We start from the raw sequence: 24,054 nt of genomic DNA on the forward strand, positions 1-24,054 counted from the left end.
ATGGAAGCAGATTATGCCCACCACTCACTGAGACATACACACATCACTACTGCTGAGGTCCCACTTTATGGCAATTTGGAAATCTGAATTTAACTCCAGAAAATATAAATCTGGGTATGAACTTGAAGACAGTACAAACATCAGTTGAGTGGAACCTGCCTGCAACAATCTTTTATTTTTCTTTCCTTTATGGCTACAGAAAACCTGCACATAAACGAGGCAATTAATTCTCATAATAAAAATACCCCCCTACAAACAGCCAAGATTTCCAGTCAGATTCCATGGGGAGTATATGTTGTATCACATTTTATTCCGCAGGTTTATTTTCTTGTGACTCTGCAGGATTAAGATCAATTCTTTCTGGAAATATCAGCTTCTCACAAACCGCCTCCTTTATTGGTAAATATTGTGATATTTCATTAGGTTCCGTGAAGAGAGAAGGTGAAACGTGCTAGGAAATACGTAAGTCATGTTAGTGTTTTATAATAGTGATTATACTTGCACTGTTTGGAAATGTTTTAGTTCAAGCATTCATAAAACATGACATAAAAAGCAATACATACTTACGTAATGAACACCATTAAGTATTCCAAATAATAATAAAAATTATCTCCCATTTCTTAATCATAAGAGCACAGGGTTAGATAATTTACAATGCTTCTATAAATGTTCTGAGAATTTAATACAGCTTAATCCAATTCCCTGTATTTGTTGCTTTTGTACCTTGAAAGCTACTGGTCTTCAGTTAAGAGCCCAGAATACAGTCTACGATGGAATCTATTTCATTTTTCTGGGTGTCTACCCTACACCCAGCGAGAAAAATTGGATTTTGTAAAGAGATATAAGAATTAAGGGTAAAAAAAGAACATTAAGTTTTCTCTTTCTAAGCAACCCACCATAGAATCCTAAGTCCCAAGGGAGCCCTTTACATGTCCCAGGGAAGCAAAAAATAGACAATTGGGCCCAAACAAACAAATCATAATACAGAATCACCACATTTTAGGGAGGAAATAAAAGGAGATTAGGTAAAAAAAAAAAACTATAGGGTGGCAGGGTGGTAGTGACAGGACATCTAACTGGTATCGACTGAGGCTTCACCACCAACCAGCTATGTGACTTGGGGTAAGTCACATCTCTGGGTGTCAGTTTCTCCTGAGTAAACATGGTAACTGGATCAGATGATGGCTAGGGTATCTAACAACCCTAACTGCTCTTATATTTGAGGTAAACTCAGGAAAGTTATGCTCCAGTAAGATGTATCTTATTTTAAAGAGCTCTATTATGCAAATGAATGGATTTAAGTATGTATGTCGCAAGGAAGGAGCTCTGGTGGTGGAGTGCCTAAGGCATTTGACTGCTAACAGCAGGTTGGCGGTTCAAACCCACCAACCACTCCATGGAAGGAAGATTGAGCAATCTACTTCCATAAAGATTTACTGCCTCAGAAACCCAAAAAGGGTCACTATGAATCAGAATCGACTGGATGGCAGTGAATTTGGTGGTTTTTTTTTGTTTTTTGGTATATTGCAAAGGGGTGGGAGGGATTCCATACCTAAAATAAAATAACTTATAAAATATTAAGTATAAATACTGTACCATTAAATTAGCAATTTTGCTCTCTCGTGATGTATATTCTCGCAACATGTAGGTCTTGTCGGCCTGTGTTCAAAAAGAAGTCACAATAAATTTATTTATATTAATTTACAAATTCTATTCTATTAAACAGAATTGCCTACATTACAGAATTGGTTGAAAGTAATGTGAAGTCAGGCAAGAGTATCTTGTTATACAATAAGGTAACTCTGGTCTGTGTGCAAAAAGAAATCATGATAAATTTATTTATATTAGTTTACAAATTCTATTCTATTAAACAGAATTCCCTGTATTACAGAATGGGTTGTGAAAGTAATGCAAAGTCAGGCAACACAGTGAGGTAACTCTAGTCAACTCTCACAACAATTTTAAATGATCAGTTCCAATCTATATATGTTACAGTAATACCAGATACACATATGTAAACAGATATAATTCCTAAAACAAAACAAAACACTGCCGTGGAGTTGGATCCAAGTCACAGTGACCCCTCCTTGGGTTTCCAAGGCGGTATTCACTACGGAAGTAGATTGCCCAACCTTCCTTCCAAGGAGTGGCTGATGGGTTTGAACCTCCAGCCTTCTGGTTAGCAGTCAAATGCCTTAGGCATTATGCCACCAGAACTTCTATAAAAGAGAAACACAAGCAAAGGTTTTCTTTTGAAAGTGAATCAGTAACATTATCTTGATAAACATAAATGAGATATGTAAGATTTTTATATTACTTCAAGTCTGGAAATACATCTTTTTCCTAAACTATATTAACATCTCCCTATATAATTGTGACTATTTTTATGTTCCAAAACATATGTTTAAAATTTTTTATTCTCTCCCATTTCAATAAAATTCTTACAAAATTATTTACTTAAAATCATTTTTTACCTACTTCAATTTTTTCCATTTAAGATGTTATTACAATTTGTTTTTTGGTGAAACATTTTCCAATGAAAGAAAAGTTAGAAAATTATATTCCCTTACAATTTAATTTTTTATATCAAAACAGATTAATGCTCACTATAAAAAATCATATGAAAGTATAAAGAAGAGAGTGTAAATCATCGGAGTATAAATCATGAGTCCTAAGAGACTTAAACTATGTTTAACATAGAAATCTCTCCATAAAAATCTATATAAGTAGGTTCATACTCACTTTTAAACAGTTAATACTGAAACATACCTCTTTCCAAATCAGTTAAATATAGCTCTCTTTTGTTGTTTTTAAAGGCTGTGTATTTTTCTACTATATAGATATAAAATAATTTATGATGCGCCAATGAAGGGCATTAAGCTCTGTCCCATTTCTCTTCCTTCCTTCCTTCTTCCTTGGTTCCCTCTCTTCCTTCCTTTTTGCTATTCTAAACAATACTGCAGTGAACATCCATGTTCATTCAACTCCATGCACTTGCCCCATTAGTCCTTGTGGATTACCGTATGACAGAAGCTTTTTTAGGATAAATTCCTAAGAGTCAGTATTACTGAGTTAAAATGTAAGCATTTTTCAAATTTCAATTTCACTCTTTCTCAAGAAGGAAAACAGCCTGGTTTTAGTACTTTATTATCAGTTTTAAAAATAAAAAGGTCTATCACAGTCACTTCATTATTTCAAGAAAAATAAACGATCCAAACTTCAGGGTTTGGGAAAACACAAATCCATTCCCGTATCTGGTTCTGTCACCTACTAGCTGTATAGCTTGGGCAAGTTACTTAACCTCTCCTTGTGTCAGCTGCCTCAGCTATAAAACGGGGATAAAAGCGTATTTACTTCATAGAGCTGTTACGAGTTAATCATTATTATGACTACTGTGACTGATACTGGTGGTCTTTTCTATAAATCATCGTTGCAGAAGATCACAAATCTGAAGTTAGAAATTCATTCAGAAAGGATAAGATGCTATGAAGCTACTAGAAGAATTTTTATGACTCAATTTACTCCATTTTTTTCAACACTCATAAAAAAAAAAAAACCCTATATGTTAATAGTTTCTTTAGAAGGAATACAATTCTCTACAGCACGCAGAGCTTTAAACTTTAAAACAGTTACCAAAATAACTACAATATAAATCTCAGGAGGTCACATGAGTGGTATGTCTAACATTAGCGCATTTTTGTAAACATATATTTAGCACATATGAGATTTTAAAAAAAGCAGCATCAGACCCTCCACTAAGGAGTGTCATTCAGAAAATATTTTCAGCTACCAGAAATTTTGGAAAAGAAGATGTAATGTTTCAATAACCACGCACAATCAACAGTGAGTCCGAAACACCCAATTTTAAAGCTTATCAGGATGTCCATATGACATAAAGCATTAATTACAAACTTTCAGACTACCAATGATACAATAAGAACAGGCCCAATATTAATCTACATAGTCATAAAATGAGAATAGATACCTCATGGTAAAGTCTCGTGTCATTCATTCTGATAAGAACCCCATCAATTCTCAAGAAAAACCGCAATAACAGGAAAAAGCTAGAAGGCATTACTCTCTGAAAAAAAGCACATTATTGACATTTTAGTGAAGATAAAATATTTTATTACTTTGCTAAAAGAAAAATTAAGAGTCAAAAAACAAAACAAAAAAAACCTCTGAGGGCTGATTAGCTGTATGTAAAAATCTGTGACTTAGGAGCTCTTCATCCTAGCTCCCTAGGTGGTGAAAACGGTTAAGTACTCTACTTGCAAAAAGGCTGGTGGGTTCAAACCCACCCGGAGGCATCTCAGAAGACAGGCCTGGGGAAACTACTTATGAAAGGTCACAGCCTTGAAAGCCCTATGGAACAGTTTCACTTTACACACGAGTCTTCATGAGCCAGACTTGACAGCAACTAATAGCAACAACACCTCTTTAAGAGTCTAAGAGACCTATGTGCAAATTATTTAACATTCTAGTTTCAATTTCCTGCAATAGAGAAATGTTCTTCTACATCAAAAGATCTTATGGTTAGAAAGAGTTAAAATATATTCAAGTAACATGAAGATTATAAAACACATTTAAAGAAAAGAAAAAGCAGAAATAACAAAAGACAAAAGATAAGTAGGACTTCATCAAAACTAAGAACTTCTGTGCATCAAATGACTTGACCAAGATAGTGTGAGTCAACCTAAAGATTGAGAGAAAATGTTTGGGAACCATATATGAGAAACTTCTATAATTTAATTAAAAAATGGCAAAGGACTTAAATAGATATTTCTTCAAAGAAGATATCTGAATGGCCAACAACTACATGAAAAGATACTCAATTTATATTTATTTTACACAGAATAAAGACAAGAAATCTTACAATGCATTGCTCTAATTGAGTGCAATTGTTATTAGTCATTGTTGTTGTTGTTGTTATGTGCCGTCGAGTCAGCCCCGACTCATAGCGACCCCTCCTTGGGTTTCCGAGGCAGTATCACTACGGAAGTAGGATTGCCCAACCTTCCTTCCGAGGAGTGGCTGGTGGGTTTGAACCGCCAGCCTTCTGGTTAGCAGTCAAGTGCTTTAGCCACTATGCTACCAGAGCTCCTTATTAGTCATTAGGAAGATGCAAATCAAACTATAATCACTCCTACTAAGATGGCTATATTGTTGTTATGTGCCATCAAGTCAGATCCAACTCATAGAGACCCCTTCTTGGGTTTCCGAGGCAGTATCACTATGGAAGTAGATTGCCCCATCTTCCTTCCCAGGAGCGGCTGGTGGATTTGAACCACCAGCCTTCTGGTTAGCAGTCAAGTGCCTTAGCCACTACGCTACCAGAGCTCCCATAGATGGCTATATTAGAAAAACAGAAAATAGCAAGCGTTGGAGAGGATGTGAAGAAAATGGAACTCTCATTTCTTGCTGGTGGGACTATGAAGTGGCACAACTGCTATGGAAAAAATTTGGAAGGTCCTCAAAAAAATTAAACATAAAATTATCATATGATCCAGAAATTCCACTCCCAGGTATATATACCCAAAAGACTTGAGAGGAGAATCTCAAAAAGATTATCTACACAATAGTGTTTTGTTTTTTTTTTAAGCATTACTTACAACCACTAAAAAGTGGAAATAACCCAAATGTCCATCAACAGATAAATGAATAAACAAAATGTTGTTCATACATACAATGGAATATTATTCAGCTATAAAGAGAAATAAAGTTTTGTACATGCTACACATGGATGAACCTTGAAAATATTATACAAAGTGAAATAAGTCAGACACAAAAGGACAGATATTATTTGATTCCAATCATATGAAATATCTAGAACAGGAAATACACAAAGACAAAAGTTTACCAATGGTGACCAAGGGCTGGGGAATTAATGCTTAAGGTATACTGGGTTTCTGCTTGGGGTGATAATTTTTCTTTTTTGGTAAATGGATAGTGGTGATGGTTACATAGCATGGTGAGTGTAATTAATGTCACTAAATTGTAAGACTGGTTGAGATAATTTTTTGGTGATACATATTTTACTATAATTAAACAAACAAAAAAAAAAACAATAAACTAGTGAAGATTTTTTAAAAATGGTAGTACTAATAGTAAATTTCAACATCAGAAATACTAAAATCAAAGAACAACTTGGTTCTTTGTTGCTACTCAGCTTCTACTCATTTTACTGAGACTACAATAAGAGATCTTAAATGGGCTGCTCTGACTGTACAACTGATTAGGAACTACTGCCAAAGACTGGTGTATCGGAACATTATAATATGTTCTCAACAACGTCTATGGGAGCTCTGGTAGCACAGTGCCTAAGGCACTTGACTGCTAACCAGAAGGCTGGCAGTTCAAACCCACCAGCCACTCCTCAGAAGGAAGGTTGGGCAATCTATTTCCGTAGTGATACTGCCTTGGCAACCCAAGGAGGGGTCGCTATGAGTTGGGTTAGACTCAACGGCACATAACAACAACAACTTCTATCTATGGCATATCTACAAATTTCTGTGTTTTCCAAGTACATTCATACTCTGTATAATATCTGTTTGAGCAACATCCAACAGCATATAGGTCCATCATCCCATAAGGTAATAAAAGAGTTCAGAAATCCCTGTCAGAGAACAGGACAAACAACAGCTCCCCACATGCAATACACGTATCTCCTGTCTCTTGTACAAAAAGTGAATGCCTGCCAGGAGTATAATGGTATAATATATTAAAAACCTCTAATATATATGTCTTGATAGTTATAATACATGTCTATATTACTGGCTTATGTACATACTGTACTGTACTTTCTATGTAAAAAGTTTACCATACAACAGTGTATGTTTCAACTTGTAGGTAGCAGCATTCAATACTGAGTATCAGTTGTCTCTTGAGTGTTGTAGTAGTATCTGTTTAATATTCTTTTGAAAATATTACTGTGAAGTGCATCATGGCTCCCAAGTGCAGCAAAACCAGTGCTAGTGACAGTAGCAGCAAGAGGCAAAAGGAAAGTATCAATTTGGAAGTAAAATACAAGGTTACTAAACAATTAAAAGGTGCAGAATCAGTGAATGCCACTGCCTGCAATTTAGGCATGTTGCATTTGACATTATAATCCTTAAAAATAAAGAAAAAGTTCTCCAAGCTATTAAAAAATTGACTCCACTGAAAGCTACAAGGCTGATGAAAATGTGAGAGGAATCTACATCAGACATGGAGAAATTGCTAATGATGTGGATTGAGGACCAAACACAAAAGTGAATCCCTCTCAGCATCTTGATATTCACTGCTAAGGCACAAAGCTTGTTTGAGATGCTTAAAGACAAAGCAGGATAAGACTATGGTATCAGGTTTGCATAACATCCAAATCATATAATGTCATATTTCACAGAACATATCATGGACAGTAAGCGACATATTATAGCCACTAAAGAAAGCCAGAGTTGGTGGAAACAGTAAGAAAGCGGGTCCTGGTGGTACAACTGGCTGAAGTGTAGATACACTCTTAAACAAGAGTGTATCTGACCAACAAGTATTTATTTTTTAAGCTTGAAGTTCTTATAGTTAAGTCTTGGATTTATAAATGAAAAGAGACGGAGCAATGTTCAAGAAGTTTATTAACATGATATATTGTAATAAACTTATTGGGAAGCACCTGACAGTATGCTATTTATAATTTTTGAGAAAGACTGATTTGCCAATTTCAAAATTAGTAACTAACAGCAGCCTGGGCACAACTTAGGCAGCAAGCATTTTAAAGTGGAACTATCATTTCAAGCACAGCATAGCATAGCATAGCAGGGAGACTAGGAATTAGGCCAGACCTGAGTTCTAGCCCCAATTCTACCATAATTCAACTTTATATTTTAGGGCAGTAGTTTTCTATTATCACAATACTGCCTCCAGGGAATGTCTCGAAATTTGTGTGATAATTTTTAGTTTTTCTGTTGTTGTTGTTATGTGCCATCGAGTTGTCTCTGACTTTATATACAACAGAACGAAAACAATGCCCAGTCCTGTGCCAGCCTCATGATCCCTACTATACCTGAGCCCATCACTGCAGCCACTGTGTCAATTCACATTCTTAAGGGCCTTCCCCTTTTTCGTTGTCCCTCCACTTTGCCAAGCATGACATCCTTCTCCACAGAATGGTCCCTTCTAACAACATGACCAAAGTAGGTGAGACGAAGTCTGGCCATTCTCCCTTCCAAGGAGCATTCTGGCTGCACTTCCTCCAGGACAGATTTGTTAGTTGCTTTGGCAGTCCACGGTACTTTCAGCATTGTTTCAACACCACAATTCAAATAAATGCATCAGCACTTCTTCGGTCTTCCTTATTCATTGTCCAGCTCTCACATGCATATGATGAGACTAAAAATACCATGGCGTGGGTTAGGTGCACCTTAGTCTTCAAGGAGATTATCTTCGAGGAGCTCTTCAGCACTTGAAAGAGGTCTTTTACAACAGATTTGCCCAATGCAGTATGTCATCCGATGTCTTGACTCCTGCTTCCACTGGCATTGATGGTAGAGACAAGTAATACGAAGGCTTTGACAACTTCAATCATTTCTCCATTTATTGGGATGCTGCTTACTGGCCCAGTTGTGAGGATTTTTGTTTTCTTTATATTGAGGTGTAGTCCATACTGCAGACTTTAATCTTCATCAGTAAGTGCTTCAAATCATCTTCACTTTCAGCAAGCAAAGCTGTGTTGTCTGCGTATCTCAGGTTGTTAATGAGTCTTCTTCCAATCCTGATGCCATGTTCTTTTTCATATAGTCTTGCTGCTCAGATTTGCTCAGAATACAGAGTGATTAAGTATGGTGAAAGGTTACAACGCTGACACACTCCCTTCCTGATTTTAAACCATGCAGTATCCCCTTGTTCTGTTTGAACAACAGCCTCAAAGTCTCTGTACAGGTTCCTCATGAGTACAATTAAGTGTTCTGGGATTCCCATTCTTCCAACGTTATCCACCATTTGTTATGAGCCACATAATCGAATGCCTTTGCATAGTCAATGAAATACAAGTAAACTACTTCCTGGTATTATTTGCGTTCAGCCAAGATCCATCTGACATCAGCAATGATATCCCTCACTCCACATCCTCCTGAATCCAGCTTGCATTTCTGGAAGTTCTTGGTCAATATACTGCTGCAACCGTTTCTGAATTACCTTCAGGAAGATTTTACTTGTGCATGTTATCAATGATATTGTTTGATAATTTCCACATTCTGTGGGATCACCTTTCTTTGGAATAGGTACAAATATGGATCTCTTCCAGTCCATTGGCCAGGTAGCTATCTTCCAAATCTCTTGGCATAGAGGAGTTAGTGCCTCCAGCACAGCATCCGTTTGTTGGAACATCTCAATGGGTATTCTGTCAATTCCTGGAGCCTTGTTTGTCACCACTTTCCTCAGTGCAGCTTCAACTTCTTCCTTCAATACCATTGGTTCTTAATCATATGCCACCTCCTGAAATGGATGAATATCAACCAGTTCCTTTTGGTACAGTGACTCTGTGTGTTCCATCTATCTTCTTTTGATGCTCCCTGCATCATTTAACATATTGTCCATGCAATCTTTCAATATTGCAATTTGAGGCCTAATTTTTTTCCTCAATTCTTTCAGCTTGAGAAATGCCAAGGATGTTCTTCTTTTCTGGTTTTCTAACTCCAGGTCTTTGCACATTTCATTACAGTAATTGACTTTTGTCTTCTCGAGCTGCTCTTTGAAATCTTCTGTTCAGCTCTTTTATTCTGTCGATTCTTCCATTTGCTTTAGCTATTTTCCATTCAAAGGCAAGTTTCAGAGTCTCTCCTGACATCCATTTTGCTATTTTCTTCCTTTCCTGTCTTTTTAATGACCTTTTGCTTTCTTCATGGATGATATTCTTGATGTCATCCCACAATTCCTCTGGTTTTCAGGCACTGGTGTTCAGTGTACCAAATTTATTCTTTAAATGGTCTCTAAATTCAGGAAAGATATAAAACAAGATCATATTTTGGGTCTTGTGGACTTCTTTTAATTGTCTTCAGCTTCAACTTGAACTTGCATATGAGCAGCTGATGCTCATATGCTCACATGATGTTCCACAGTTAGCTCCTGGCCTTGTTTTGACTGAAGATACTGAGCATCCCCATTGCTTCTTGCCACAGATGTAGTCAATCTTAGTCCTGTGTACTCTGCCTGGTAACTCTACATGTATAGCCACCATTTATGTTGTTGAAAAAAGATATGTGTGATGAGTAAGTAGTTGGTCTTGCAAAATTCTATCATGCAATCTCCAGCATCATTTCTATCACCAAGTCCATATTTTCCAACTACTGGTGATTCTTGTTTCCAACTTTTGCATTTCAATCACCACTGATAATGAATCTATCTTGAGTGCACATTCAGTCGATTTTAGACGGCAAAATCTGGTAAAATTCTCATTTCCTCATTTTTGGCTGTGGGGGTTGGTGTGTAAATTTGAATAGTAGTAGTATTAACTGGTCTTCCTCGTAGGCATATGGATATTATCCTATCACTGACAGCACTGTACTTCAGCATAGATCTTGATACATTCTTGTGATGATGAATGCACACTATTTTTCAATTTGTCATAGTAGATCATATGATCATCTGATTCAATATAGCCAAAACCAGTCCCTTTCAGCTCACTAATGCCTAGGATATCAATCTTTATGTGTTCCATTTCATTTTTGACAACTTCCAATTTTCCTAGATTCATACTTCGTACATCCCATGTTCTGATTATTAATGGATGTTTGCAGCTGTTTCTTCTCATCTTGAGACGTGCCACATCAACAAACAGAGGTCCTGAAAGCTTTACCCTATCCACATTATTAAGGTCATATCTACTCTGAAGACACAGCACTTCTCTAGTCATATTCTGAATGCCTTCCGATCTGAGGGGTTCATCATCTAGCACTATAGTGCACAACGTTTCAGGGCTATTCATAAAGTTTTCCAGTAATATATCAATCAGACAGTGTTTCACTGCTATTCATAAAGTTTTCACTGGCCAATTCTTCTGTAAGTGGATGCCTTCTTCCTTCTTCCAAGTCTGTCTTAGTCTGGACACTCTGCTGAAACTTGTCCACCATGGGTAACCGTGCTGGCATTTGAAATACCAGTGGCATAACCTCCAAACTCACAGCAACACTCAAGCTACCACAGTACGATAAACTGACTGACAAGTTTGTCTCGTTAGCTGCTCCAAACTGCTCCGATCATTTCCTGGTATCCCCTGCTCTGCTCATTTACCTGGCTTGCCCATTTACCTGGCTTGCCCTGAGGTGCTCCACTCACCCAAACATCCACCTTCCCCTGCTCCTGGGCTGGCTTACTGAGCCCTGCCCCCAGGGCGCTGGCTCCATGCACCCAAACACTCGCCTTCTGCTGCTTCCCAAAGTTGCCATAATCATTTAATTTGTTAGAAGCAAAGACATTAGATGTTCTTCAATGCATAGGATAATCCTACACACAAAGCCCCACGAACCTTCCAAATACACTCCAGCATTCAGAAAAACCTATTTATAATGATCTGATCCTAGAACTTAATTCCACTTTACATATAAGTACAAAATTTACTCAATTATCTAATAACGCAACCAACCTTGTAAATCAAGGGAAGATTATACTTTGTTTTGTTTGGAGCTTTATTAAGAGTTACTCAACACTGTGGAAAACTGCATTGCCAATGGCAATGTTGCATGTTATTTGAGTCACTGATTGATATCTAACATCTCTGTCTATATTTGTATCTGTTATATTTAATGATTTAATGTGCAAATACAAGTACCTGACTGCTTCATTTATCTTCTGTTGTAGTCCACCAAGCATTTAATATTGAAATGCATACCATTTATATGAAATAATTTCCTTTTATTTTATAATTAGGGTATTATGTTAACAAATTATCTCTATATGTATTATATTATCTATGACTTTATATTCATAGATTATATTATCTATGACTTTATATTATCTATGAATTTCATTTTGGAGTACTATGAGGGCAGCCAAAAGGTATTTGGGTAAAAAAAAAAAAAAAAATGGGGCAATGGGGCTGCTAACGTAGAGAATCACTACCCTACAGTAATTTATTAAACCAGCCAAGGTCTCAACTTATTTTTCATGCAAAAAGGAGAAAATGAAGAAATGATCTCTCAAGGCCTTGTCTCTTTGTAAAATTTGACAATTCTATGTAATTACATGTTTAACAAAAGCTACTCATATACAACTATTGTAGAATTCTATGTACCACAGAGATGAAGGGTATATTTCTGCCCGGCACCTTTAAAATCAGGTTAAAGCATGAAAGCAGATGAACAATATTCACTCCTGACTCAACTCAGAATGCAATTAACCATTAGCTTTAAAAGGAGGAGCTCTGGTAGCGTAGTGCCTAAGGCACTTGACTGCTAATCAGAAGGCTGGTGGTTCAAACTCACCAGCCACTCCTCAGAAGGAAAGTGCGGCAATCTACTTACGCAGTGATACTGCCTTGGCAACCCAAGGAGGGGTCAGTATGAGTTGGGGCCGACTCGACAGCACATAACAACAACATTAGCTTTAAAAGCTATGCCAGTATTTGATAGACAGAAATTTTTCTTTGAAAGTTAAAGATTAATCTTAGCATGAAATATATGCTGTTTAATTAGAAAGTTAGAAGCCCTATCAAGAACAGTAGAATATTAGGAACACAAAATCCTAACTGAAACAAATATTACTAGGAGAAGCTAATTTAGAAATGGAAAAGAAAAATAAATTTCTGAAATAAGTCTCTTCTTAATAGATACAGGTAATGCCACTCACACAAAGTCATCAACATCTCATACAAAATCAATGACACAAATCCAAAATATCTCAAACCTCCTTGTGCATAAAACTCTAAATGTACTCTTTCTCCCTGGGGAATTGTACCACAAGGAAATCATGATTTTTTTTTTTTTTTTAAATGGTGATTTGGGTGAAAATTTACTGAGCAAATACACTTTCCATACAGCAGTTCACATAACACTTTGTCTCATGACATTGACCACAATTTACCACAATGCAACATCTCCCCTCCCACTTCCTCCCAACAGTTACCTCTTCTCTGTGTCCATCCCTCCATGCACTCCTGCCCCCTGAGCTGTCTCCCTGTGCATAAACAGCTCTTCTTTCTCCCATGCTTGTTCTCTCCAAGGAGTAAACCTACCTCAGGTAAATGTTCAACTCATATGCCTGTCCACTGTTTGGCTGGAAGCTACAGGTGTGGGTTCAATTCCAGACCAGAGGGGCAGCTAGGGGCCATAGTCTCAGTGGTTCCACCAGGCTCCATCAGGCCAGCAAACCTGGTTCGCCCCTCCCTTTTTTTCCAAATGATTTTGAGTTTTGTTCCACATTATTCTCTATCAAGGATCTCCTACATAGATCCTCTTCCAAGTGGGTGACAATAGTAACTGGGCACCATCTAATTTTTCTGGTCTCATAGTCGTACAGGCTGCAGATCAGATGGTGTACTAGTCGCTAGGACTAATTGTTTCCATGAATTTTTGGTTTTCTTCATTCTTCTTGGCTCTGAACAAGGAGAGACCCATCGTTGCATCTAGATGGTAGCTTGCAAGCTTTTAAGATCCCAGTTGCTACTCGCCACAGTAGGAGATGGAACCATGTTTTGTGTAGTATGTTATGCTAATTGAGCTTGATGTCCTCTGCGACTATGGTCCTGAGCCCACAGGTTCAACTACTCAGTCCCTATGGGTAGCTGGCTGTGACTACAACCTTGCCCCTTGTCAGCTCCATTATACACATGGGAATTCTGATCATATACATAGTTATAGGACCACTGTCTGTCAACCCTATACATGTTGCTGGGTGCACTCCTGCACTCCCCACTTCATAGACATAGCTAATAGTTCAGCCTGTCCACTCATCTACCCGTGTTTGCCTTCACTGACCACATCGTACTATATGTGCAAAAGGGTTCATCTTCTTTGTTGTCTGTACTTCCCATGTACCTCTCTCTTTCTCTTCCTCAATGCCACTATACTGACCACTCACATTTGGTACATTGCCTTTCTCTTCACCCAAATCAAAACTTTATCTATCTAACTGTATTCTCTACCCTTCCCTGCCACCCCTTGTAACCAACAAAGAAAATGTCCTTCCACAGATAAGCATTTCCTTGACTTTTACAATAACGGACTAATACAGTATTTGTCCTTTTGTGATTGACTTATTTCACTCAGCATAATGTTCTCCAAGTTCATCCATGTTATGCGGTGTTTTGCAGATTCTACATTATTCTTTATGGTTGCATAGTATTCCATTATGTGTATGTGTACCATAATTTGGATATCCATTCCTCAGTTGATGGACACCTAGGTTGTTTCCATGGAAATCATGATTTTTTAAAATATAAATTTGGTAAGTTTGGAACTGAAAACATAAGGTGGAAAACCACTCTGAAACACTGAAAGAGTAACATAAGTTATGTTGTTGTTGTTGTTATGTGCCATCGAATCGGACCGACTCATAGCGACCCCTCCTTGGGTTTCCAAGGCAGTATCACTATGGAAGTAGATTGCCTCATCTTCCTTCCGAGGAGTGGCTGGTGGGTTTGAACCGCCAGCCTTCTGGTTAGCAGTCAAGCGCCTTAGGCACAACCTAAAAGGCTCTATCCAACGACATCACAAATCTATTAAAATAATATATTTTACGAAAGGAGCTTTCCTATTTCAATAGCATTTCTTTTCAGAATACCTTGTAATTATTATGGAAACACAGACACAAATATTCATAAACAATTAGTTTTGTAATTCCAAACCAATTCAGTTTTTCTAGGAAAAAAAAACTGCTAGCAGTTTTCCAGCCCAAGTTAAAACACTAAGTAACAGCAATGAATACTCTATTACCCCCAGATGATTCCAAGGCCATTTGCAAAGTAGAGTGGTATAAAAGGGAGATGGAACCCATATGTGATAAATAAGAAAAAACTCATTTCTATACATATTCCTAATCAAACTTTTAGTAAGCTTTTTAGCAACAAAAGAGAGATCAGGTAGTCCTTAAAAATAAATGTTTTTGTTTTTTTTTAAAGAAATTTCTTAGAAAGATTTGCTAAACTAAAAATATTCTGTGATGGTATAGATTTTATTTGAAAGTAACTGGGAAAATGTAGATTTTTAAGTCAGGAAAAGCTTTAAAGAAAAAGGCAAATTAAATGACCTCCTTAAGGAAGCTTTAAGTGGAACAGACCTGATAAGGTACTCTATTTCATTCTCTGCCAGTAGCCAGTAGCCAGTAGCCAGTAGCCAGTAGCCAGTAATATGACGGCTGAATTGATCAGCACTCTCACAAACCACAAGCTCAGGAAACACATAAGTGATCACCTTGTTCTACCAGTGGGCCTCAACTCAGTCTGGTGGGGAAACTTACACACCTAAAACTCAGATCAGGGGCCACTTCATCTAAGAACACTTTATTCATCTACTTCCTTTCCAATCCTCCCCCCTGTATCTGTCGATCTATCTTTCCAGCCAACAAACACAGCAAATATACCATGTGGATCAAATAAAAAATATATTCCTTACCATACTGTGTTAAAAGACAACTAAATCTCTAATCTGGGTAATTCTGATAAACTTCAGGTTTGCGAAGCACTGAGCAGAGCAAGATTTACCTACATTCTGTTTCTCTTTCCTCTTGTCACCATGGAAGAAGCATCTCTTCTCTCATTTTAGGCTAACCTCTTTACCAAGATCTAGATACTAGAGGATTATGAGTATGGACAGAGTCAAAGTGATTCCCTGGGTGATCATGGACAAATTACTTGATATCTAAGACTCTCCACTACCTCATCTGTAAAATAAAGACTTAAAAGTATTCACACACAGAATTTTCACAGGGAATAAGTGAGATAATGTAATTAAATATCTAGCACAGTCCCTCACATATAGCAAAAGCTTAAAGTCTTCCTCTCCCCCCCCCCCACTACTCATACTTAGAGACTTTACACCATTGACTTTCTCCCTTCCCTCTGCAGTGGCTCCTTCCTATAAGTACATAAACATGCTTAAGTCTTCCCCAAATCACAAAAACAAAAACACATTTACACACACCTCTGCTGGCTTCATGCTCTCTCTTAGCCATGTCTGTTTCTTCTCCCAGCTTCTGGAAAGTTTTGTCCACATCTATACTTTCTGTCTCTACCTCTGCATCTTTTAGTCACTCCCTAACCATGGAACTTAAACTGCTCTTGCCAAAGTCAGTAACAATATCCTAATTGCTAAACCCAAAAAACAAATTTTTACTTAATCCAATGAGAACCATCCCACTCTAAGCTTACAAAACTTCTCTCTACAGCATGATACTGACCTCCAGGTCCCCCTTCTTGACAACTTTCCCCTTAGCTTCCCAGGCATAACATTCCTGGTCTCTTGCCTACAACCATATTTACTAAACTAGTCTTTGCTTATATAAAAGGGAACTTCATTTGTCCATACCCCATTGCCTCTAGGCCAGAAACTATGACATTAATTTTATTTATCTGTAACACTGCTGGAAAGAAATCAACCAGAAAGGACACAATTCTATGAAATCTTTCCAGGCATTCTTCAAAATGCAACATTATCAAATAACTTATAACAGGTAAACTAGGGAAGAAGAAAGTACATTTTAAGATGACATTACTCTTCAGTTTGAGACTTAGTAACAACTCTGATACACACATAATACATTTATGCCCACTCCTTCTCTAACTTCTTCCTCCACAAAACACAATTGCTCCCCACATACCTATTCACTTATAGTCATCATCAATACAACCACTTACTTGGACACAAATGCACAACCAGATATGCAAACTCATAATAAGCATTCATTATAGTCAGTTTAGTAGGTGGACAGAAAAGGGAAAGGTACATGACTAGATGAGTAGGGGAATGAATGAATCTAAATGACAGAAGATAAATTGGGGGAGTTAAAGGCAAGGAAGTAAGGCATTAAGAAAACTATAATCTAACACTAGAATAATGATATTATGTATTACACGGTACAAAGAAAACTTTGTTACTAATTAGTTTTACAACCTTGGGTAAACTAATTTTGGGGCTTTGTCTATAAAATATGGAGGCTCAACTAAATAATTTTCTAAACATCTATGATAGTTCCAAAATTATGTGATTCTACAGAAAAACTTTGAAACAAATTTGTTACTGCTTTTGTATTATTGTATTCATTTTCATCATTGTTTTAAATCACAGCACTGATAATTATTATGTTCTAAGAATAATGTCTGATGTTTGGTCCCGGTCTTTGACAGACCTTGTGGTAAGTGCTAACTGAGGGATTAAAAAAAAAAAAAAAGGTACTTATTGGAGTGTGGAAAAGAGATGTTTAACTTTGCCTTGGGAGTCATGGAAGGCTTCACAGAGGAAATCACATTCTAGATGAGTCTTAAAGGATGAGGCATGAAATAAAGTTTCAGTTGAGGTGTTTCTAGAGAATGTTAGAGATCAAATACAAACCACTAATAAACAAACATTGGTCTATTTATTATTATCCTTTTTAAGCATGTGCCACCAACAGCGCTGTTAATGAAAGTAGTTGGTCCTCTCCTGACAGAAAATAAGACAAAAGAAGGGAAGTTATTATACTTGGCCTTTCTGTTTTTCACTTCTATGCTAGACACTGAAGTGGTGGTTCAACAGTGCAATGAAATCCTGACACATCGGTCATTTTTTTAACTGACATCCACCTTGTTGTCTTCAGATTTTATCAGCATCAGTATTATTTTAAAGTATGAAAATTAATTTAACTTTATCCAAGTTAAATAAGCAAAGAAACTACAAAGTGACCAAGTCTATTTAAAAAAAAAAGTTTGCTAACCCAAAATACTAACGATCAACTATCTTCTATTAATTTTGCAATGGACAGTAAGTAAGATGAATTCTAGCCATGATAATGTGTTTAGACTTGGTGTGATTTTAAATTAAGTCTTATATTTCCACCGAACAGAAGAGAGAAATTAATTTTAAACAAAACTTCAGAGTACTCACAATTTTCACACTCAGGCTTGAAACCCCATGATCATGCAATTCATCCTCAAACAGAAGAACTTCTTCAAAAAACTTAATTTGTTCTCTGGCTTTTAATTTCTCTGTATCTATATGATCTGTTGTAGGTACAACCTGAAAGAAAAAGTTAATAAGGAGCACTTAAAAAATAAATAAATAAGGAGCTACAGAAACAAAGGAAAGTCATTTTATTCTGCTTCATTTCTATATAGGTAGCCATAGCACACAGTTCTAAATTTGGGTGTCATCAGTAAACATGAAAGATCAGATATATGCCTTGCCACTGAAAAACTTTCCTACAGATAACGGATGGTATAGCCACACACATACAAAGTAAAAATTTCACTGTCTTTCATACAAGTCAGATTAAAATCGTGTTCTGTTGTGACTGAGAAAATTAGCATGAATTATCATAGAAATTCAAAGCAGCTCTGTGCTGTGAAAGTCTCCTTTTAAGATAGTAACTTGGATCTTCAAAACTATTTTTTCATTAAAATATTGTTATTTATTTTAAATTCCCAACCTAGCTCTCCAAAGCCTAAAAACAAAATAAAGTGCTTTAAATAATGAAGAAAGTATGAACTTTTAGAGAAATTCTAAGGGACACTCTGGCATTCCAAAGAACTTGGGAGGATGCTGGCAACTTTTTCCAACCTATCATTCTGCAGCACACAGAGACAGAAACACAGACACACAATTCCAACAATTCCAAGGTGGGTCATATCATAGGTCACTAAGTCCAAGTATCTCCTAGTAGTATGATTTGTGACACATTCTTTATTACATGCAATATCACTGCAAAACGTTTAGCTTTTCCATTCTTTCACAACGATGTATCACAAATACAACAATACTTGTCAACCCAAAAGTATTCAATAACTAATAGCTATTATTTTTCTTTACTTAACAGCATTATTAAGTTACTTGTTTAGCTCATGAACAGAATTATGAGATGCATTTGAGTTTGAGATAGCTGAAAAATGATTAGAAAACAGTATTAAAGAGACTGCATAGATAGGGGGAGGAAAAAAAAATGGTCCTCAAGAGTATTTAGTGACACGTAGGGAACAACATGAACAACATAAGAGTACAATGAAAAGAGAGCACAGTTTGCGTATGATTCCCAAAAGGTGAAAATGTGCATAGTGACATTGTTTGCCATCTGCAATTTTATTTGAAAATGTTATCTGGAGACAAAATGCCACATGAGGATGAAAATTGGGGATGGGGACAGTGGGTGTAAGGGATGGGCACAGGACAACACACAGCTAGCCCTTTTTATCCCTGGTATGTTTATGATCTATTTAAGACAAAAGTTAGTGCCTTCAAGATTGCCTAAGCATAAAATTAGGTAGTTAAATAACCACAACTTCTCAGTTCCTTACTTTTTATTTAGTTTCAGTTCAAAGAAAGACATCAGAAGACATCAGAAGATCACTTCTGATTTTCAAAAAATGAATCAGTATACGAATTTTCTCATTAGTAAATGTCTACTTCACTAATGTTTCACACAAGCCTCCAGTAAGTGGTTGGTCAAAATGAATTAATTAGTTTTGCCATTTAGTTGTTTTAATCAAATGTTTGAAAGAGAAAGACAAAACATAGTTGATAAAACATGTGCTGAGAATATATTTAACTTATCGTCCACATTTTGTTGGATTACCTTTCTTTGGAATGGGCACAAAGATGGATCTCTTCTCATCAGTAAGCCAGGTAGCTATCTTCCAAATTTCTTGGCATACATGGGTGAGCACCCCCCAGTGATGCAACCATCTGCTAAAACATTTCAATCAGAATGCCATCAATTCCTGAAGCCTTGTTTTTCACCAATGTCTTCAGTATACCTTGGACTTCTTGCTTTAATACCATCAGTTCTTGATCATATGCCACCTACTGAAATGGTTGAAGGTCAACCAATTCTTCTTCATACAGTGACTCTGTGTATTCCTTCCACCTTCTTCTGATGCTTCCTGCATCGTCAAACATTTTGCCCACAGTATACTTCAGTTTTGCAACTCAAGACTTGAATTTCTTCTTCAGTTCTTCCAGCCTGAGAAATGCCAGTGTTCTTCCCTTTTGGTTTTCGAACTCCAGGTCTTTACACATTTCATTATAATACTTTACTTTGTCTTTTCAAGCCACCTTTTAAATCTTCTGTTCGGTTCTTTTACTTCATTTCTTCTCTTTGCTTTAGCTACTCTCCACTCAAGAACAAGTTTCAGAGTCTCTCCTGACATCCATTTTGGTTTTGTTTTAATGATCTTTTGGTCTCTTCATGTATGATGTCCTTGATATCAACCTGTAACTTGTGCAGTCTTTGGTCATTAGTGTTCAATGTGTCAAATCTATTCTTGAGTTGCTCTCTAAATTCAGGTGGGATATAATCAAGGTCAAACTTCGGCTCTCATGGATTGCTTTAATTTTCTTCAACTTTAGCTTTAATCTGCATATGAGCAACTGATGGTCTGTTCTGCAGTTGGCCCATGGCCTTATTCTGCCTGATAACAAACTTCTCCATAGTCTCTTTCCACAGATGTAGTCAATTTGATTCTTTTGTATTCCATCTGCTGAGGTCTATGTGTATAGTTGCCATTTATGTTGTTGAAAAAAGGTATTTGTAATGAATAAGTTGTTAGCCTTGCAGTATTCTATCATGCAATCTCCAGGGTCATTTCTATCAACAAGGGAATATTTTGTAACTACTGATCCTTTTCATTTCCAGCTTTCATATTCCAATCACCACTAATTACTAGTGCATCTTGATGGCATGTTTGATCAATTTCAGACTGCAGAAGTTGGTAGAAATCTTCAATTTCTTCATCTTTGGCTTCATGTTTTTCACCCATATTTGTGCCCATTCCAAAGAAATGTGATCCAACAAAATGTGCACATTATTGAACAATAACATTAATAACACAAGCTAAGTAAAATTTGCTGAAGATAATCAAAAACAGTTGCAGCAGTACACTGACAAGGAACTGCCAGAAATTCAAGCTGGATTCGGAAGAGGACATGGAACGCTATCACTGCTAATGTCAGATGGATCTTGGCTGAAAGCAAAGAATACCAGAAAGATGTTTACGTATTTTTTATTGACTATGCAAAGATATTTAACTGTGTGGATCATGAAAAATTATGGGTAACATTGTGAAGAATGGGATTCCAGAACACTTAATTGTGCTCATGAGGAACATGTACATAGATCAGGAGACAACTGTTCAAACAGAACAAGGGGATACTGTGTAGTCTAAAATCAGGAAAGGTGTGCATCAGGATTGTAACCTTTCAGACACTTATTCAATCTATATGCTGAGCAAATAATCCAAGAAGCTGGAGTATGTGAAAAATGTGGCATCAAGAGTGGAGAAAGACTCATTAACAACTTGCCATACACAATTGACACAATCATGCTTGCTGAAAGGGAAGAGGACTTGAAGCACTTACTAACGAAGATCAAAGACTACATCCTTCAGTATGGATTACACCTCAACATAAAGATAACAAAACCCCTTACAACTGGACAAATAAGCAATACTGCAATACATGGAGAAAAGACATTTCAGTCAAGAAATTTTCTTTTACTTGTATACAAAATCAATGCCAATAGAAGCAGCAGTGAAGAAATCAAATGATGTACTGCATTGGGCCAATCCACTGCAAAAGACCTCTTTAAAGTGTTAAAGAGCAAAAATGTCACTTAGAGGACTAAGGTGCTCCTGATCCAAGCCACAGTCTTTTCAATTGCCTCCTATGCATATGAAAGCTGGACAGTGAATAAGGAAGATCACAGAAAAATTGATGCCTTTGAATTATGATGCTGGTGATGAATATTAAGCATACCATGGACTGCCAGAAGAATGAACTAATCTGTCTTAGAAGTACATTCAGAATGCTTGTTAGATGCAAGGATGGTGAGACTTCATCTGTTACCAGGAAGTATTATTAGTCCCTGGTAAAGTAGACAGTAGCATAGTGGCTAAGACACTTGCCTGCTAACCAGACAGCTGGCGGTTCAAACCCACCAGCCACTCCTCGGAAGGAAGGCTGGGCAATCCTACTTCCGTAGTGATACTGCCTCGGAAACCCAAGGAGGGGTCGCTATGAGTCGGATTTGACTCGACAGCACGTAACAACAACAACAACAAAGTAGACAGTCAGTAAAAAAGAAGACTCTTAAAGAGATAGACTGACACAGTGGCTGCTGCAGTGGGCTTAAACAGCAATGGCTGTGAGGATGGCTCAGTGTTTCTTTCTGGTGTACACAGGGTCTCTATGAGTTGGAATTGCCTAGATGGCGCCTAACAACAATACTGTCTTCTGTCATATGCAAGGACAAATAAAGTTTTAAACTTTATACTTATCATCCCTGTGTCTTCCCCACCTCCATTTACTCCTCCCCACCTCCATTTACTCCTCCCCAAACCTAGGCATCTGAAAAAAGAAAACAAGCAAGCAAACCCAGCTAAACTTAAAATGAATGTACTCAATACTTTTTTGCCTTCCAGTACAGTAGAATAAGTAATGGAGACCCTCTTGCTGAAGACAATTTAAAAAGCTGGATAAAAAAAGATATCTTCTTAAAGGCATCAAATGGCCAAGACAGTGAAAATTACTGGGCTGAGACATAAAAGAGGAATGAAGCCCCAAAAAGTCTGTAATTGGGTGCCTTTTGCCCTGAGGCCTTAGCATGACTGATTCAGAGGCAAGGCTGGCTTCTGCCAACTTTTGTGCCATCACTGCTTCATGCTCACACTTAGGACAGGATATTGGAGAATTCCTTGTCCAGCTAACTTTGGGATGACACCCTAAAGAGCTATACTAGTTTCCTGGCTTCTTATCCACAGGTTTAATAAACCTCACACTCTGGTCCAAATTATGACCATACAGGCCAAATCTGGACTGCCACCTACTTTTCTATGGTCCACAAGCTAAGAAAGGAGTTTATATTTTTAAATGAGGAAAAAAATTTATGAATTATTTCATGACACATGAAAATTACTTGAAATTCAAACTTCAAACACCCATTAAAAAAAGGTTTACTGAAACATAGTTAAGCCCATGTGTTTCTGTATTGCCTATAGCTGCTTTCAATTACAACAGCAGAGTTGAGTACTTATAACACAGACTCTGTGGTCTATAAAGTCTAAGATATTTACTATCCGGCCATTTGCAGAAAAAGATTACAGATCCCTGTCCTACACTACTATAGCCCTCAAGTTCCTGCCAGAAATTCTCTGGTAGAAAACAGCATCACTGTAGGTTTTAAACAAAACAAGGAAAAATAGGAGGAGCTCAGACATCATAAACCAGAATCAGCAAAAATAAAAGACAATATGGGCCCCAGGGACTCCAGCTATTGAAATTATGAGGCCAAAATTATAAAACTGTAATGCCTACTAGTTCCAAGGAAATGAAAGCTAATAAAATTAAAATAAAAGCTAAAATTTCTGCAAGACACTAGGAACTACTAAAAAATAAAAAGAATATGATCAGGGAAGGTCATGCTTGTCGTTTCTATGTTTTATTTCTCTTCTTGGATGGTTAGATTTTATAATTCATAAAACTTAGCAGAATATTTTCAGGGTGCATCCATGTAGCAGCATGTATGAGCCTTTTTTAGGGCTGAATAATATGTGCACAGAAACATGAGATTTTGTTTATTCACTCATCAGCTGCTAAGACATTTAGGTGGTTTCTACTTTTTAGCTACTATGAATGCGGTTACTACAAAGATTGTACCATGTGCTATGAACTATGTACAAGTTTATATATGGACTTATAGTTTCCATTCTTTTGCATATATACTTAGTAGCAGAATTTCTGAGTTACATGATAACTCTGCTTAACATTTTGAAAAACTGTCAAATTGTTTTCAAAGGCAGCTGCATCATTTTACATTTCCACTAGCAATGTATAAGGGCTCCAATTTCTCTATTCTCCATGTTCTCACCAACAATGGTTAATGTCCCTTTAAAAAAAAAAAAAAAAAAAA

The 24,054-nt window shown here is 36.9% G+C and overlaps 1 protein-coding gene across 1 annotated transcript in view; it reads right to left on the reverse strand.

The window, feature by feature from the left end:
- Positions 1-307: 307 nt before the first annotated feature.
- The window catches only part of TIPRL (TOR signaling pathway regulator), a 47,577-nt gene continuing 23,830 nt past the window's right edge, over positions 308-24,054 (reverse strand). The window contains exons 4-7 of the mRNA XM_007937722.2: positions 18,045-18,176; positions 3,986-4,081; positions 1,597-1,659; positions 308-451 (exon numbers count right to left, since the gene is read on the reverse strand). Of these exons, the coding sequence (XP_007935913.1) occupies positions 308-451; positions 1,597-1,659; positions 3,986-4,081; positions 18,045-18,176 (435 nt within the window). The remainder of the gene's footprint in view (positions 452-1,596; positions 1,660-3,985; positions 4,082-18,044; positions 18,177-24,054) is intronic.

Source organism: Orycteropus afer, unplaced genomic scaffold (genome assembly GCF_000298275.1).
Source record: "Orycteropus afer afer isolate SDZICR_OR568_19922 unplaced genomic scaffold, OryAfe1.0 scaffold00044, whole genome shotgun sequence".
Taxonomy (NCBI): Eukaryota; Metazoa; Chordata; class Mammalia; order Tubulidentata; family Orycteropodidae; genus Orycteropus; species Orycteropus afer.